This window comes from Mesoplodon densirostris, chromosome 3 (genome assembly GCF_025265405.1).
Source record: "Mesoplodon densirostris isolate mMesDen1 chromosome 3, mMesDen1 primary haplotype, whole genome shotgun sequence".
Classification (NCBI taxonomy): Eukaryota; Metazoa; Chordata; class Mammalia; order Artiodactyla; family Ziphiidae; genus Mesoplodon; species Mesoplodon densirostris.
In genome coordinates, this window is record NC_082663.1 from 26,441,647 (window position 1) to 26,461,002 (window position 19,356).

General features: G+C 41.4%; 1 protein-coding gene across 6 annotated transcripts in view; it reads right to left on the reverse strand.

Moving 5' to 3' along the window:
- Window positions 1-8,773: 8,773 nt before the first annotated feature.
- Window positions 8,774-19,356, reverse strand: part of DROSHA (drosha ribonuclease III) — a 129,465-nt gene continuing 118,882 nt past the window's right edge. For all 6 annotated transcript variants that reach the window (XM_060092754.1, XM_060092758.1, XM_060092757.1 and 3 more), the window contains 6 exons: window positions 17,151-17,292; window positions 15,562-15,644; window positions 15,367-15,470; window positions 13,062-13,154; window positions 12,196-12,242; window positions 8,774-9,037 (listed from right to left, as the gene is read on the reverse strand). In XM_060092754.1, the coding sequence (XP_059948737.1) occupies window positions 8,907-9,037; window positions 12,196-12,242; window positions 13,062-13,154; window positions 15,367-15,470; window positions 15,562-15,644; window positions 17,151-17,292 (600 nt within the window). In that variant the 3' untranslated portion in view covers window positions 8,774-8,906. The remainder of the gene's footprint in view (window positions 9,038-12,195; window positions 12,243-13,061; window positions 13,155-15,366; window positions 15,471-15,561; window positions 15,645-17,150; window positions 17,293-19,356) is intronic.

Below are 19,356 nucleotides of genomic sequence, written 5' to 3' on the forward strand. Positions count from 1 at the left end.
TCCCAACCCACGGAGCCGAGGCGCCCTGAGCACCTCCGTCGGCGGTTTGGAAGTCCTGGCCAGTGATGCCATCTCTGCGGATTTCTCACACATGGGAGGAGACATGGCTGAGGAAAACAGAGCCAGGCCCGGGCCACAGATGGAGATCAGAGCCAGAGGAATATTTTCCCTGGCACCTGACAAGACCCAGTGCGTGGGGTTGAGTTCTGGAGAAACGGGAAAGGCAACCTCAGAAGTAACAGGGACTGTACCAGGCTGGACAAAAACATAATTGCTGTGGTTCCGTGGGATGTCTGCACACCACGGTTGTCCATTCCCTGTCAGGCCACATCAAGTCTGCAGTTCACATCCGCTAGGTACGTTGTGCAATGCTGTGACATCAATTAAGCTACTTCACCTAGCTTTGCTAAGAGGGACAGACCCAGGAGAAGTGAAGAAGTGGAGGGCAGTGTACAAATCACCAAAGCTCCATGCAGTCCATGACCTGGGTAAATTCACCGAACAACCCTTTGATTAAGGAGGAACGCATTCCCGGGGGACCTGGGATGACAGCTGAGCCACCTGTGCAACCAAGGACAGAATGTCGCTGAAGCCTTTCCGACGAGTGCCCTTTCCTGGGAAGACTCTATTGTAAGAAAATGAAAGCGTGCATTTTTGCCACCAACTCCTTTAAGCAGAAATGAAGTCTCAGTGAGTAAAATAACCCTGATTAGCACAGCACTACAGAGAAGCCTCCAGGGTCTGATTTCACAGCCCCTCTGGACTTTCTCTTCAGGCAGTTAAGCGTTCACAAGAAAATCCCTTCTTCTTATGTGGCTTCTCCAGCTGCACCGTTTTCTGAAACAATTTTTGAAAGACAAAACACAATAAAGCCCCACACTTGTACTTCTCTTATCTTCGATGCCTCATGAAATTTCCAACTAATCTCTAATATGCTTAATTTCTCCCCACCCCCAAGCCTCAACCATTAAATTAAAAAAAAGAAAAGGGGGGGGGGCAGCGGGAGAGATGTCCCTTGTGTTACTCAGCAAGTGTGTGATTTGTAAGATCCTAAAAACCCTTCCAGCCCTGCTTATTTCGACAAAACTACTTAACACTTCAAGCTATGAACCACGGGGCATAAAAGTATAATCTGCAGAGAAAACCTTAATCCTCTATAGTAACCTATTTGAATCTCCTCAAAAACATTTTGGTGTGTAGGCCTGGAGAATTAAGTCAATTGTTTGATCTGAGAAGAAAGGCAATTAGGGCTCTCTCTTGATCTTTCTAGTTGAATTCTACTCAGGGGCAGCCACTGTTCTCAACAGCTCCATTTGAGACCCCTATTATGATAATAATAGAGGTGAGCATTAGAATTGCTACATTTAAGGGTCTTGCTGCATTTTCATTATGAGTTGTTTTATCTGAGAGTTTCCAACTGTGATGGGCTAATAGTCAGCCTACAAATATTAGCAAGCTGGGTTTTTTGTTTTTTTGTCTTTAAACTTCATTTAAAACTTTTTCTTTAGTCGGACAAATATTTCAGCAGAAATGAAACTTTCAGAAGCAGCTACTTGGGTGATGGGATGGATGTGTTCATTCACGGCTGGGTTATTGACAGAGATCTGATGGGTGGGGGGGCTCTCTTCAAAGGGATGTCTCTGAGGACACTGACAGTGTAAGACACAGATGGAGAATCTAGTCGGGGTTGTTGTGAGTGAAAACTGGGGGTTCTGCCCTTATTTGCTTATAGCATCTCCCAAATCTCGACATAGGAGCAACAATCTAGTTGGAGCTGCCAACGGGTGCTGTGTCTAGATATACAGTTATACGGAACTGAATAAAGATCATTTGTATTTGTCCATAGCAAGGAATATTGGAGAGGGAGCTGCTGCCGGAGATGATGGGGTCGGGTGACTAAAGCCTGTCCCACAACACCCATTGGTGGCATCACTGGTGACCAAGCCGTTCCTCAGGTTTCTGTGGCTCTAGCTCATCATCTAGAAGTAGCTCCTGGAGCCATTCTGTGTCTGCTTGCCCGTTTATGTGAACTCCCAGCCTCAGAGAGGTGTGAGAGCAACAGCTTCAGGAAGACAAGAGAGACCAAGCTCCCCTGCTTCCTGCCGGATCCCACTGAACTCGTGCTCTCCTGCTCTAGCACCGAGCTCCCAGCCAAGTCCAAGGGCAGGAGGTCCAGAGAGGGTGCAGATGCTGCAGCCTCCAACGGTCATCCTCTTCACCCTAGCCCCAGAGTTCCTGCAGGAGGGCTGCTTGGAGGATGCTGGAGTTCTGCTCGAGGGTAGTTGAGGCTTGTGCAAGCATGGCAAGGAGGAGTCTGGTTATTTTTATTCAGCCAACAGTGATGGCGAGCCCACAAAGAGCCCGTGGTTCAAAGGTAGATGAGTGATGGTCCAGCCCACCAGGAGCTTGTGGTCTAGCAGGCAAAGATGGGTGAGTCAAGAGACAGTAAAATACAGTGTAACAAATGTGATTCAGGAAAGAACCCAAGGGTGTACGCTTAACCTACGTTTAAGGTCCAAGGAAAGACTTGTGAGAGACAGTCCCTGAGCTGAGGCCCAAAAGATGAGTAAGACATAAGGAGCAAGGAGGTGGCCTATTTAGGGCTGTGCAAAGCCCTGGAGGGGAGAGAAAGGAGAAGGGGTTTACGCATCTACAACTTGTTCTATGAGGCTGGAGTGCAGCGTGAGGGGTCCGGGGCCAGCAGAAGAGGCTGGTGTCTGGGCAGGGGGGAACTGAATGCAGAGATAAGGAATTTGGGCTTTATCCTACAGGCAAGGGGGAACCCATGAAATATTTTAAACAGGATAGTAACATGAAATGATTAGCCATTTAGAAAGAGAAGGGGAAGGTATTCACTTTCTAATGTTGCATAACAAATGACCACAAACTCAGTTGCCTAAAACAACATCCCTCATCTAGCCCCCACTGACACATAAAATTAATCATCACAATCATCTAGTCCCCAAAAGAATTAGAGAACTGGCACTGTTGAAATTATTAGTTCAGGGGTGGAGGGTGGGGAACCTGAAATACACATATGACACAAAATTTGAAACTAAAGCTAAAATCAAGCCTTTAGTTCTCATACAGAGCATAAAGGAAAAATGTTAAATGACACCACAGGAAAGCAATGCATCACATCCAGAATGTGGGAGACTCTATGGAACAACTGACCAGGTTTCTTCAACTAGAAAAAAAGGGGGAGTGGAAGAATGTTCCAGATTAAAAGTGATGTAGAAGACGTAAAAATGAAGGCAACGTATGGATCCTGTTTGAATCAATAGTTGGACAAACCAGCTGTACATCTGAATATGGGCTGGTTATTCGAAGTTATTAAGGAGTTTTTGATAATTTTGTTAGAGGTCATAATGACATTGTGGCTAAAAAACAGAATATGCTTGATCTGAAAAAAGGTTTTTTGTCATGGGCAGTATGGTAAGGTGGAGTCAACAGCTGGGTGGACTGACATCATCTCTCAAAATCAAACTAAAGGTGGGCCTCCCTGGACCCCACCATTCCTCCAGAAGGAATGAGTCACTCTCTCTCGCTCTGATCCTCTGTGTTGCACCTTATGTGCATGGGTGTATGTGCTTCCTTTTCTAAATAGCGAGCTTCCGGGACTTCCTTGGCGGTCCAGTGGCTAAGACTCCGCCCTTCCATTGCAGGGGGCATGTGTTCCATCCCTGGGTCAGGGAACTAAGATCCCGCATGCTGCAAGGTGCAGCCAAAAAGTAAGTAAGTAAGTAAATATATATATATATATAAATGGTGAGCTTTCTGAGAACAAGGATGCTGCTTTTCCCACGATTACAGTAGGTGCTACAAATACTAATAAATCTTAGAATGAATGTTCTCCAAGCCACTAATTCATATGTAAAAATGTATTTCATTTCACGGCTGCTATAATTTAACATTTCTTTTAACATAAAGGGGCATTTCTGAACCATACATAACCATGTCAGAATGAAATCAGGATCGTGACGGCATTGGTTCAATATAGCGTTAGTAACAGGTGGGTGAACTTCTAAAAAACTCTTGTTGGGCTGGCAGATATTCAATTAGGGTTGTTCATTGCCTGCCTCAGAAACACTTATGTTAGTGAAGGTAACACTGGTGGCTATACGGATAAATCCCCAAGTAGTGGTTTAACACACGGATGTTTGTTTCTCATTTGAGTAAAGTCCAAGCAGTATTCTCCTATCCTTGGAGGGGAGGTGGGCGGTGGGAGTGGGGGTGGAGACTCTGCCCCACGCAGCCACTCATGTTCTCACTGATGGTAGCTTTCAAGGTCACCCTCCCTGGATGTCGGCATCCAGGCAGCAAATTGGAGTAAGGGGATGGAGAAATGGCAAACATGCTCCTGGCACCACAGCCTGGAAGCTCTTCACATTCAACGGGTGGGAACTAGCCACTTGGCTTCACTTCAACACAGAGGCTGGAATGTAGTCCCCTGCTGGGCAGGCAATTACTGACAATAATTCTATAAGAATAAAAATCTTGGACTTCCCTGGTGGCGCAGTGGTTAAGAATCTGCCTGCTAATGCAGGGAACACAGGTTCGAGCCCTGGTCTGGGAAGATCCCACATGCCACGGAGCAACTAAGCCCATGCGCCACAACTACTGAGCCTGCGTTCTAGAGCCCACAAGCCACAGCTACTGAAGCCCATGCGCCTAAAGTCTGTGCTCTGCAACAAGAGAAAGCCCATGCACAACAATGAAGACCCAATGCAGCAAAAAATAAATTAATTTAAAAAAAAAGAATAAAAATCTTTTGTGGCCAATTAAGTATCTCTTCCACACGCTGTTCGCTTAAATGTTCTGATATTTACACAAAAGAAATATTATAATACCTAATTATGCTTTATCTTTCATAAAACAGAATAAATAATGAAGGTTTAGGGAAGATTCGAGGGCTAGTAGCTTCAGGGAATGGGTCTGCAAGACTTTAGTGTGTTGTTACTCCCAGTTTAGAACAATCTCATGGAACCCCGGTAATTCACAAAGAGTCTTCCTCAGTTTGTACAAGGTAACCATAGGGAGATTTCACAAACACTTCACAAACAAGGAGGATGATAGAAATAATTCTGAAACAGCTGGTTGGTTTAAGAAAGTTCATCTAGAGTTGAAATAGTTCAGATAGAAGCTGAGTTCCCTCTCTGGTGTAAATTTATCTCCTGTATGAAGCCTACAGTTTCGAAGCAGTACATCCCTGGAATGGTTTCCTGTCTCCAACCCGGGAAAAACAGTGTTCTCCTTTGTAGATGTACAAATACCACTGAGGTTTTTGAGTCCATTTCTAATCTGTACTTGAGCTTAGATAACTTCGCTGGGCTATAAAACCATGTATGCAACTGCTTATTCAACATCTCCACAGAGACATCCCATAGGCCCTAAAGTTCAATACAGCCAACTCAACTCAACACCTAATTCTGCTTTTCTCTAAATAGTTTGTACCTTGATTGTACAAAAATTAGCCTGGTGTTCTTTCACTTCATTTCTCCTACCTCGGTGGTTCTCAACCAGAGGTGATTATTTTGTCGCCAGGGGACATTTGGCAACATCTGAAGACATTTTTAGATGTCATAACCGGGGGAAGAGATGCTACTGACATCTAGTGGGCAGAGGCTAGGAATGTGGTTAAACACCCTACAATGCATGGCACAGTCCCTCCTGCCCCCCAAAAAGAATTATCTGGCCCAAAATGTCACTAGCGCTGAGGCTGAGATACCTCACCCTACTCCATGGCCTGTAGGTTCTACTTCCTATGTATCTTGCAAATCTGTTCTTTCCTGGCAGCTCCATTCTCAATGCCTTGTTTCAGGCCTTCATCACATCTCTCACGGAATACAATAGGATTCTAAGTCATTTTCTTGCCACCCAGTCCTGTTGCTTCCTTGGAAGGAAATGTCCGAATGGCGCAAGCTCTCTCTCATCTTCAAGGTTCAGTTAACTCCTCAAGTATGAACTCCTCTGTGAAGGAGATAGTTAACTTCCCTGTCCGGCCTACTCTCCCCCTTCCCCTCTCAGTCTCAGAGGCCCTTTGTCGGTAGATGCACCAACACTTCATTGTCTCCCTGACTAGAACCTCAGTGACTTGTGAGAAGCAACCTTAATATTCAGCCTCCATGAATAACACAGCACAGTTGAACTGACACAGGATGTATACCCTCACTGGTGCTTCTCATGATCAGAAGTGGAAGGTGAGAAGACTGGGTTAGGCTGGGTCAGAGGCAAAGTGGGAACTGCAGTCACAGGGCCTGCTGAGTCAGTCTGTGGGGCTAGTTACAGAGTTTGGCCACTGGCCTCATTACTGCTCAGCAGAGCCTCCAAAGCTAACCTGCCCTGATGTGTGTTTGATGTGTTTCACTGCAAGGGGTTTTCTACTGTGTTATGGACTTAACTTCTTCAGGCTTCAAGAGCCATCAATATGGAGAGAGAACCTGAAAAAGGCCAGAATACTACAGAGAGGAAAAGTGCAGGTACAATAAAAAGTCCTGGACCCATGCTGGCTTTGGCATTACTTTGATGCACAGGCAAGACTAGTGAAAGTGCTTGTTTAAAAAAAGTTCAAATATTTTCCCTTGCTTTTTGGCTTTTGCTCTAACATTTTCAAGGCTACTGATGAATTCAGGGTTCTTTCCCTGTTATTCCTCCTCTGGGGGAGAGAACCAAGACAACCTTTTCTTACAGCCACCATCTTACATTTCTATGATTAACAAGTTAACAGAGTCTAGAGAGGTCTTCTCTCTCACTCCTCTCTATTGTATATGTGCGTGCACGCAAGTGCATGCGTGTGTGTATGAATGTGACAGCATTGTCTATGACAGCAACAAATTACTTACAACCTACACATCTTTCATTAGGTTAGTCAATAAATTATGGTATAACCTGGCATACAAAATACGCAGCCATCAATGTATATGTGGATTCAACACTGAGAGATGATTTATTAGTTAATAAAAAAGAAAGGATATGGAAATCATATATAGAGTACCCGATCGTGAAGGCGCACTTGAGCGCATGTGCATACATGTGTGTATACACAGAAGGTCTAACAATATAAAAATCTCTGGGTAATAGAATCATAGGTGATTTTTTCTTTCTGCTTATGCTTTCTACTTTCTCCACAATATTTCCAAAGTAACATTTGTTTCTTTCTCCTGCTAATAAAACTAACACATTCTCCAAATTTTCAACAAAACATATGTAACATTTAATAGTTATATAAAAAGCAACTCTCCAGGGCTTCCCTGGTGGCGCAGTGGTTGAGAGTCCGCCTGCCAATGCAGGGGACACGGGTTCGTGCCCCGGTCCGCGAAGATCCCACATGCCGCGGAGCGGCTGGGCCCGTGAGTCATGGCTGCTGAGCCTGCGCGTCCAGAGCCTGTGCTCCGCAATGGGAGAGGCCACAGCAGTGAGAGGCCCGCGTACTGCAAAACAAAACAAAACAAAACAAAAAAACTCTCCAGATAACCTGAATGGCTCTCTCTCCTCCTTCCCTTTTTTTTTTTTTTTTTTGCGGTACGCGGGCCTCTCAGTGTTGTCCCATTGCGGAGCACAGGCTCCGGACGCGCAGGCTCAGCGGCCATGGCTCATGGGCCCAGCCGCTCCGCGGCATGTGGGATCTTCCCGGACCGGGGCACAAACCCGTGTCCCCTGCATCGGCAGGCAGACTCTCAACCACTGCGCCACCAGGGAAGCCCCCTCCTTCCCTTCTTAACTCAAATGATACCCTTTTGGGGAGCTTCCCCAACCACGTGACTGAAAACTGCACCCATCTCAGCTCCTACTTTACTTTGGCCATCATGTACATCACCCTGTGACCTCTGTCTTATGTCCTGTCGTTGTGTGTATTCCTTCACTAGCACACGAGCTCCCCCAAGGGCAGGGAATTTTATTTTGTTTACTGCTATAGCCTCAGAGACTAGAACAATGCCTGACGCATAGTAGGCACTCACTCGATAGCTGTTAATGAATAAAAACACATTTGTTTTAAAAAAGAAGTTTTGTCTTTATTAATAATAAACCAGTGAAGTTCAGTTTAAAATAACATTAAAAAGATGTTACGTCTTTTAATGCAATGTTAGCCCTTTATTACCGGGACCACTTTGAGCCGATGGAAGCTATGAACCCCCCTCTCCCTGCTCCCCGCCACCTCCCCAAATCCAGTACAATTTCAAGATATTCTGAGACTTTCCTGAAGTCTGTTTATAAACCTCTAAAGGGTCCACTGACCCCAGGGTAACAGCACCTGGCTTAAAGCGTCCTCTGGCTTGGAATCACGATTTCTCCCCTATTCTAGTGACTCAAGGAATACGTGTGACTCAAGTATCAGTCTTCCCCCACCACACCCCACCATTAGCCAGTTAAGTGTTACAGAGATACCTTCTACACAGGATTCACCAGTTAGCAAGGGTGAGCACAATGTCTGCAGCTGAGACCATGATAAACACCCAGATGAAAGCTGAAAGATTGAGTGAATAATCCAGAGATTTCAAACAGTACAGATGTATATAGAGCACAGCCCAAATATCCGGTAAAGTGAATTTTTTGCTTGTCAGCTAAAAGTCTGGAGTCACAATCTCAGAAAGATAGAAAAATCAGGATCTATTCCACATAGAATATACGTTTCAAATTTTACTATTTAAAGAGCAAAGTAATAGGGAATATGCTCATTTACCCAAGTGAAGTTATCCATTAAATAGAAATCAAATACTTTGTAATAAAGACTATCCAGCTAAAAACTGAATATGAGATCAGTAAAACAACAAGAGTGATTTGACTGTGTTTTATTTCAGTGGGCACACTTTATTCGTAATTGTCTCCAGGAAAACTAGGCTAGGTCTCAACCGGCAGCAGTCACAGTTATTAAGCAAGTAAATACACCACCACTTTCACGCTCTCCTTTATTTCTTTATGTCTTCAGTCTCATCTGGCTCTTTCTCTTGATGCTCTCTTTCCCACCTCATTTCTTTTAACTCTTGTCTGTATTTCCGTTCAATGAACCGCTTCTGATGGGCCATCTGGGGAAAGTTATCTGACACGAGGAGATATATTTTACACTTAATAAAGGAGAACCACCAGTGCACAGAATGATGCAAACTAAACATACACACATACGAACAAACATGTATTCATAGGAAATCTATATAGTTGTATTTTGTAAGGCAAGAGAAAAAAAAATTGTTTGCTTTCTTCTCTTCTTCTTTTATCATTCGGGAACACAGTGGAAGTCTGGATCAGCACTCGATTCTGGATTTCAATATCTGATGTGAACTCGAGCAGAAAAGGCACCGAAATACACAGGTATGTTAAAACATAGACATGTGGCTTCAGAATGTTCCCAGCTAGGTGTTTTAACACAGTTCTCCTAGCAACAAGTGATTTTCAGGGAGAGATTAAAGGCTATAGCAAAAGGGAGTTGTATATTTTTACAAAGCTTAAACCAAAAACTTCAAACAAATAACGATATTATCACACCATTATTTACCAACAGTTAGAATTTCTGAAAAGAGTAAAAAGATCAGATGGACAAAAGGAGGCCACACCCTAAGTCATTATTTCTGATAATTCAATTGGTGAAGTTTATCATGAGAAGCTAAAAGCTATTGGGCAACGGCAACTCAAGTACAGCACTTTCATTTGGTGAAAGGAAACATGTCACTCAATAGCACAGTTTAAACTACATTTAGTTTGATATCTGACCCCTCTCAAGAGTGTTGACACAGTGGAAATCTTGAATAAGATGTAAACATTTTACAATTCACTTGTTATTTGTGGTATATAATGAGTGTAGCAATGGAGTGAGAAATCAAATATGGAACAAGAAAAAGTCATTTTACACACTTGGTCAACAAACACTTACACACTTCAGCAACAAATATCACAAAGGGATGCATGCACGAATGAGAGCAACACAAGTTATCTGGTAACAGAGGAGAAGGACACCGTTCTCCCTAACCGGGTACAGGTCTGTTAAACACAAGAGGTACTACTTCATACTTAAAAATAGGAAGAATCAGCATGGCATGTTTGGGGGAAAGTTTGATTTTGTTAAGGTTGAAGCATAATAAACGTGGACATAAATATACAGTATATTCCTAACCCCCCTTCCTTTTAGCACAGTGCCCCACTTTTCACCCCAGATGGGAGGAGGGGCCGGGAGGGTGGTAGGAAAAGGATCTGAAAGGCAGGTGGTGAATCACCTAAGACCTAAGAGTCAGTGATTGACTTTAAACAAAAGAGGAGCATAATGGCATATTTTAGAAATAAAACAGCAATAAAATCCTATTCTCTAAACGATATTAATTTGATTCCTTATGTATTGTATAAAACACAGGTTTCAAGTATTAAGAGTACTTAATTCCACCACTCAGATCTAGCCATAGATAAACTTTTAGAATATATCCTTATAATAAGCCCTTTTCCTATGAAGTAAAGTTATACTCCACACACACACGCAATGTAAATGTGCACATATATTACACAGACACATGAACACTTAAAATCATTCCCCCAGACATCCTTACACTGGGGGAGTATAGTTATAGGCACATTTTGATGGGTACCCTTGGGTTGGTAAACTACTGCCCACAGGCCAAATACAGCCCTCTACCTGTGTTGGTAAATAAGATTTTATTGGAACACAGCCACCAGCCATCTGCATACTACCCGAGCCTACGGGCTACAGTGGCAGAGGTGCATAATTGTTACAGAGTACTTACTATCTGGTCCTTTATAGAAGATGTTTGTCAATCTCTGGGATAATTTACTTATTATACTTTGTAATAAAGACTATCCAGCTAACTTTCAAACATGCAGTTTGATTGGTTGATTTTTTGGCTATCATAAACCAAGCTGTCACATTTATCATGGTAGGTGAACTTTAGCACATAGCTCCAATTATTTTCTTAGGTTTGACTCCTAGAAATGAAATCTCTAGATCAAAGGGTATGAACCTCTTTAAGGTACAGACAGCCAATCTGTTTTCCAGCAGTTTAAACAATTCCCTTCCACCAGTATGTATGTGGAGGCCAGTCTCAGAATCAGCTATCTCTCCAGTATGTTTTATGGTTGAAAGCAAACAAACCAAAAACTCAAAAGATCATCTTTAACAATCCTATAGCTGGAAAATGGGAGTCTCATTTTTATTTCAATATGTGATTATACGCATATAAAAAAGCTCCACAACAGAGTCAACAGAACTCTCAGTGAAGATTCCATGGACATGGGACCCTGGTAACACCAGCTTCTGCGCCCAGGGCTCCTCACCCTGCCCCCACCCACAAGCTATCACCTGCCAATTACCACTTGGCTCCCGGCCCTCCTGCCTTTCCTGGAATCTCTCCCAGGCTGAGCATCCAGGGCCTCTTTACCTTTAGCTTCCCGCACTTTGCTCTCGCCCACACTGAGCTGGCATTTAAAGCATGAGGGAACTGCACTGTCAGGTTTTACCCACAGGTTCTGCTGAGCGGCACGATATACCTCAGAAGAAAACTTCCTTGCACTTAAGCCTTCAATTTACAAAAGACTCTGTAGCTATCTATAGGGTCAATCACATAATTGAAGTTTCTTCAACCCAGCCATCCCACTCTTGGGAATCCAACCCTTAGAACTAAAAGCAGCAATACAGAGACTTTTATTATCAACAATGATAAAAAGACAGAAACAGTGTCCACCAAAAATTTTAAAAGCTGAATAAAATACAGCATGAAATATTATGCAGCCCTTAAGAAAGAATGAATTGGAGCCACTATGACCTGCAGGGCTGCCCGTGATGTATTATTTAGCAAGAAAAGAGAGATGCAGAGAAGTACGTAAATATCCTGTCTTAATAAAACAATGGCCAAAAACTAAAAAGAAAAAAACCATCACAGGTTTAAGATTTTAGAAGTATAGAGAAATATGTAGAATGAAATATACTAAGTCACTCACATGGGTTACCTGTGCTGAGAGTGGGACTCTATACAAAATAGGAAAATGAAAATCAAAAAGCATTTGGGAATACTTTTTTTTTTAAACTTATAAGCCCATTTTATACATATCTTACATTCTACTACACTCTGTCTGGAGAATAATTATGAAGAAAAGATCACATTTTATCAGTACTTACCATTTTTCTACTTCCCCATTTTCTTTCCATAAAATACTCATTACATTATGAACATATAATTATAGAAAAAGAGATAGGCTTACATTTTTCAAGTGCATCCATTGCTGCTCCCATTTCTGCTTGCTGAATACTATTAAATAAAATAAAGACAAGGTACATTTTAAAGATTTTTTTTTCAAAAACACAAAGTATGGCTCCAAATTATTCAGGCTGATTTTCATGTTTGGTTCATAAAATTTTATCTGATTACTTCTACTGTCACATACTGAATTGCACAGATAGGAATACACACAAGGGCATGCAGAAATGTCATTTATTTGCACAAAGCCTGTTAAGTTATTCATTCCACACCTTTAACACTGCAATAAAATGCCTTCCATCTATATTAGGTCTGAAGTATTTCTTACTTAAATTTGAACATCTTCAGTGTAAAGTTTAAGAGGCAAAGAGTAAAAAAATACACGTGTAGACAGACTTCAAATCATTTCTCAGTTTAAGATATAAATTGGAAGGTTCAAAGAAAGGTGATAACATACGAAATTCTTTTTACCTGAAGATGTGAGCATTTTCTACAAAGCTCAAGTGAGTAGTAATAAGAGATCAAGTGTCTAATGGCTGTGTCATGCATGACATGTTTTATGAAATGCTTGCAGCAGTGTTGGGTAACTTAAACTGGACAGACCTTACCTGTGCACCAGGTAATGTGCTTTCCTCAAGGTAGCCAAAGCCCTTTATGCAATGGCATTCCCACTGCTCAAGGCCGATTCTCAAGTTTGGGGCTGAGCTTGGTGGGGACATTAAGTCTTGGGATTCACTTTGCTATTACCCTCGAATACTCTATACGCTGAGTTTAAAAAGACAGGCTGCAGAGTTTGGAAATACCAAGCAGGCACCTGCCAGACACACAGGATGTTCATGTGAAGAAATTTAAAGTATCTTCTTCTCATACCTTGGGCCTTTCCCACAGCCGATTCTTTCTCCCTTGAAGTAGACAGCCACAGTATAGGTCCTAGCATGGGATGGCCCCACTGTCTGCAGAGTCCTGGAAGGAAAAGGAAAAACATTAATTACGTAAAGTGTTACTTAATTGTTATTGCTAATATATAACGCCAAGAAAAACCATGTGACTTTTGCTTAGAGAGAGGAAGGTAAAATTAACAGGAAAATTAAAGGAGTAAGGTTTTGATTTGCTAATGTGACAAATATAGAGAGTTTTGAAGTAGGAAATTTTAAAAATTCTACAGTGGATTTTTATATATACATATTTTTCCCAAAGCATTATAAACAGTATCTGAAGGCGAACAACGAAGGGTAAAATATTTTTTAACAATTTCCAAGTGTTATTCCTAGTATCATAAAATTAACAAACTTTTGTCAGTGAAAAGTTAGCCATTTCAGTCTGTTCACTGTTTTTCAGAGCTAATCACAGCGAAAAATCATAAATATCTGGGTAATACACCTCAAGCCAGAGCTGAATGGCTTCACATCCTTTACGGATTCTTTCTAATGTCTGGTATCTTATCTAAAAGATCAGAAAATATATTTAATTTCTGAAACATCAGAGATCATTTCAAAGGTATGCTATGATGTGGAGTACACAACACAATTGCCAAAAAACAAAACTCCAGGTACTCTGGATTTTAATGACAAGGTGCAGATTTCAAATGTGGTAAAACTGATAACTTCATGGAAAAGGGAAATTAAATGCAGCCAACAAAGATAATGGAATGAACACAGGATCTTGAAAAAACTATGTAAAACAACCCCATCATCTTGATAAAAAAGAACAAGCTCATCGCATACTTTCATTTGGGGGATATATGAGAAGGGAGCAGTCGTTTCCTTTCTGTGTATATACTCACTAGGATGAAAGCACATGATGGCTTCTTAAAGGTAGTGCTTATTATAGTAATCATGCTGGCGCTATGAGAAGTTATCATCCTCATTTTATTTATTGAACTTTAATTATCACTTTGATGAGGAAATACTTTGAGCCTTTCATGTAATACAGTTTGGATGTTCATTATGCTTATTAGACACATGTTAAAGTGCTATTTCTAAACATTTGGGTTTTTTCCCAATAAATAAAGGAATCACTGTTTAGCAGTGACAGCTTCTTGGGACAATTTATAGCAGCCTGCTGTGGGGTGACTCAACCTTCTCTTGGCCTCAGTTTTTCTTTTAGTGAAAAAGCCTATAACGTGTTGTGACTATTAAATAAAAACATAAAAAAGGATTTAAATTCCCGGCTGCCACTCTGGTGTTTTCCCTTGAGTACTGTGAAGTTGAAGTCCACAGGAAGGGGGCTTTTATTCCATATGAAACACTCACACAAATGTGTGCACTTGCACCCGTGTGTGTACAGAGACGGGGGTAACCCAGTACTAAAACTAGATACTTAAACATCCTTAAAAACACATACCCAGACCATACCTTGGGAGGCAACCCACTTATTTTGATAATCCCTCCCTTTTATAATTCCTCTTTGAAACCACCTTCTAAGACCACCTACTGAGACCACCCTCTGAAACCACCTTCTGAGTGTCTCATGATAATTACTCTATTTCAGAGTCAAACCTCCTGTTTTCATCAAAACTGGTGTTACGTGTTTAGTGACCTGCGTTTCCTTTGAATGACTTTTGGCTACCACGCAAAGGATAAAGATGTGTCACTAAAGATATTCAAATGTACACGGCAGCTTTTAGTACACATTCTGAAAAGAAAAGTTCCAAATGTTTGAATAACACAGCAGCGGTGACAAACTGCCCTGCTTCTTACAGTGATTGCCTCTCAGGCCATCGGGACAGAGGCCAGCAGGGCTTCAAAGAGAGTGGAGAGAGACACACAAGTACTGTTACAAACAAACAAGCACCCGCCATCTAATCTAGATGTGTAGGCAGCAGGGGTTATAAGAAATAAGAAGACAACTATAAGAATGTACATAAAACAATTTAACCAAAATTTTTCTGATCTTGATCAGAAAAATTATCTGAGCATGTCTTTCTCCCAGGGAGAAGTTCCCAAACCATTTTAGACATGGAAGAAAGCACAGATAATCGAATGTGACCCACTTACTTAGAGCTCAAAGCCTGAGAGGCCCAAAGAGTTGGAGTGTTGAGCCCAATCAGAGCCAAGACGTCTCCATGCACGACTCATGTGGCCATCACCCCACAGTGATTAGTTTTTCCTCCAGGCACATGGAGCATTACTCTAAGCTTCCCGGATCCAACAGCCTGTGGGCAGCAGGTACTCACTTGTACAGAGGAATGTCTGGCTCTTTTCCTTCTGTCCTAAGTGTCAAGCAACACTGCTGAAGCTGGGATTTGGGGTCATTCCAATCCTGATTCAAAATGAACTCCTGCAACAAGTCCCCAAAAAGTATTTAGTAAAGGGTTCTAGAATCACCAAGCACAGAGCATACAACCAATTTAAATTTTATAGGAGCTTACTTTTAATCGTGGAAAGAAACAAACATTCATGAAAGTATGAACATATTCCAAATCCTTATCAATGTACAGAGCTGCAATAAATGCTGAAAAAGAGAATACGTAAAAATAAGCCACAATGCATTGCCATTTACTAGAAAGAGTACGAGTCCTAGACTTTTAAGAAACGTTAACTTCCAAGCCCTCTTTATTTTTTAGCATTACCGTTTCATCTTTCTTCAAACAAGAACTACTCTTTATCACTAATATCAGAAGCAGCAATAGAGATGTGTGATTAAGATGCAAACCCACAAAGACCAAATTACGTTTGACTAAGGGATAAATAATTAGTTAAGACGATACACAAAATACTGCTGTACAACAGGGAAAGAATGGCATCTGGGAACACAACCATGTCAACATCAAATAAATCAAAATAAAACTTGAAGATCAGATATGATGCCAGAATGAGCACATCCTTGGGGCCTCCTATTCTTAACACCAATCTTGAGGAGATCACCCATTTGCAAGGGTTTGTGTTACCTTTCATGAACAGATATGGGACAATTTATAGATTCAATCTGCCGAAACACAGAAAAAATTAATACTGGGCTTAATGACAATAAAACAATATAACCAAATTTGCATTAAAAAATGGTGACCCCAAAGACAGTTTCATTAAAAGGCACCTTCACCACACAAACAAACGGTGAGTTTTTAAAAGAAGGAATAAAAATAGCTTTTGTTGAGCTAAAAAAAGCCAGTGAGACTGATGATCACTCAACTTACTTTTTCTCTAATTCTAATCTTAAGTTACTTTTCTTTAATTGAAAAAGAAGTTCTTTTAAGCTCCTTAGTCAGATTGCCTTTGCACTTTGTAAATCAGCTGATCTTGCATGGTAGACTTTAATATCTTTATATAATTCCAATACCAAAACATTAAAAAAAAAAAAGGTTCCAAGGCCCAGTGAATGGTCCACTTATTTTACAGTAGTATCAGAAACAATAAAATTGTATGTATAATCCTTTAGTTAGCTATAATAGGATTACTTATAATGCTACGAGACCATATCAGAAACTGCAAAAGATGACATTGTCCATAGAGCTTTGAGTTCATTCACAACAATAGATAATGGTTTCAGTATTTAGTGAATAAATTACCTTCTTTCTTCTAGGCCTCTATCTAAAGGCTGCTGGGTGGCAAAAACAGCTATGATTCACTATTTCCAATCTTCACATTCTGTTACTGTTTCACACAAAGAGATGTGATGGCTGAGCATTAGGATGGAGGGGCGTAGGGTGAGGAGGGGGGAGCACTAGTGAACACAGACTGAACATAAATTCATTATCCACAAGCCTTTTTTTAAAATTTTTATTGGAGTATGGTTGCTTTACAATGTTGTGTTAGCCTCCACTCCTCATTATTCACAAGTCTTAATTCCAAATTATTCCCCTTCAAACAAGCTTTGGAGAGAAGCATAAATAAAAATTAAAATAGAGAAGAGGTTCCTTTAATCAGAACATAATAATAATGAGAAGCAGCATAAATGTGGTCCATTGATTTAAACTTGAATCTGCAGGTTAAGAGAAAAGCTTTATTCCCTAGGACTCACATTCCAAAAGGTCGGCCAAGGTCTTGGTCCTAAGGGCCACGGGCCTCTTGGTCTTGTCATTGGTGATGGCATATTCCTGCATGCCCAGTTCCTCAGCTACCTTGGCTTGAGTTCTGTTATTCACCAAAGAGCTTCGCAACAGCTGGCCAAAAGGAATTGAGGTACATTTAGAAACCATTTCACTTTTGGTCTCTCTCTTGCTCCTGTGTTGGGCCCACCCAGCCTAGACCACAGGGACACCTAGGCAAGCAATGGCTTAAGTTCTCAACCACCACTCCCAGGCAACAGTGACAAATTCCACATGCGTCTAGTTTCTCCTTAATAACTTACTCTGCTCTTGGATTTTACCTAACTGACATTTAAACAGTTCATTTAGTTGTTTAGTAGCAGTGAGCAGTGTCGGGGGAGATGCTATACTATACTAAAGGTCAAAGATTCCATTAAGTTTAATGTTATTAAACCAAGGAGCATTAAAACTTAAAAAAAATCAACTTATTGAAGTATAATTTGCATATAATAAAATGCACCCGTTTTAAGTATAGTTAAATGAGTTTTGACAAGCTTCTACATTTCTGTTACCCCAAACAAGTTCCCTGGCCCCTTGGCGATCAATCAATCCAATCCATCTATCACCAGGCAAGCTTGACCTACTTTCTGTCACTGTACGTTAGTTTTCAAGGAGCATTTTTTAAAAAGTCAAAAATAAGCTTCACATTTTATGGCACTGATGCTAATTTTGATATCATAGGATTTGGGGAAGTGACGCTTTAGTATTATTTAAAATATTGAAATTATTTATTTACATTTTACTTTCGCTCTTTAAAGATTTATATTGTATATATATATATCTATCAGATTTATATGTATATATATATATATATATAAAGATTATATATACTATATATCCTGACTCATAGTTTTTCAAGCTGAGACCCTTTATTTTTAATCAAATTAAAATACAATTTCCGTATTTCAACTTCAGGAATTCCAAACAAAAATTTCTACTAGGAATTTCAGTCAGCTAGCAGTCCTCTAAGGACTATCCAAGTAGTAACATTAAACAGTGCATGAAAATTGTACAACCAGTCTATTGTAGAGGTGCCCATAAAACAAGCATGGCTTAGGAATTTAGCAGTCACTGATCACTCACTAAAGGAAGGAAGGGAGGGAGGCTGGAGAAAGTGGGTAGATACGAAGATGAGAACTCACCAAACAAAAGCTGAAAGTAATTATCCCCAATCTCTAAGATTTGGGGGAATAAAGTACCTAAAACTAGAACTTTTTCTTACAACAGATAAAACAAACTCTTGGTCTAGTACAATTCCTTCCTGCTAAGGAATAACCCTGACACCAGGGCCAAGGAACAGGAAGCAGCTGCAAGTTATGCTGGTATTATATCCCCTGCCATTCCACATCGCACTTTGTTTATTAGATGCAAGTTTTTTTTTTTTTTTTTTTTTTTTTTTGCTGTACGCGGGCCTCTCACTGCTGTGGCCTCTCCCGTTGCGGAGCACAGGCTCCGGACACACAGGCTCCGCGGCCATGGCTCGCGGGCCCAGCCGCTCCGCGGCATGTGGGATCTTCCGGGATCGGGGCACGAACCCGTGTCCCCTGCATCGGCAGGCGGACTCTCAACCACTGCGCCACCAGGGAAGCCCTAGATGCAAGTTTTATGCTCTGTGGCTCCACAGTGTCAACTGAGCTTATGAAAATCAAGATTTATCCTCAATGCCTGAGACTGCATCCTTGACAACAGATAAATAAGAAACGATATGTTCTTAATTTGTCTGACAATGATGCATGAAGCAGAAATACAACTTGATCTTCACATGCCATGCTTGCTGTTGAGTCAGACTATTATTCTTTGCTTGTCTCTGCTCCTTTCCTCCTCCGATTGCCCCCTAAACTCAATCTTTTCTTCAATACAGTGTTTTCATTAAAATTAATATCCACAGAGAAGCTCAAAATTAAAAAGGCCTAGCATATAGCGTTAAAAAGAAGACACAACCGGGCTTCCCTGGTGGCGCAGTGGTTGAGAGTCCACCTGCCAATGCAGGGGACACGGGTTCGTGCCCCGGTCCAGGAAGATCCCACATGCCGCGGAGCGGCTGGGCCCGTGAGCCATGGCCGCTGAGCCTGCGCGTCTGGAGCCTGTGCTCCGCAACAGGAGAGGCCACAACAGTGAGAGGCCCGCGTACTGCAAAAA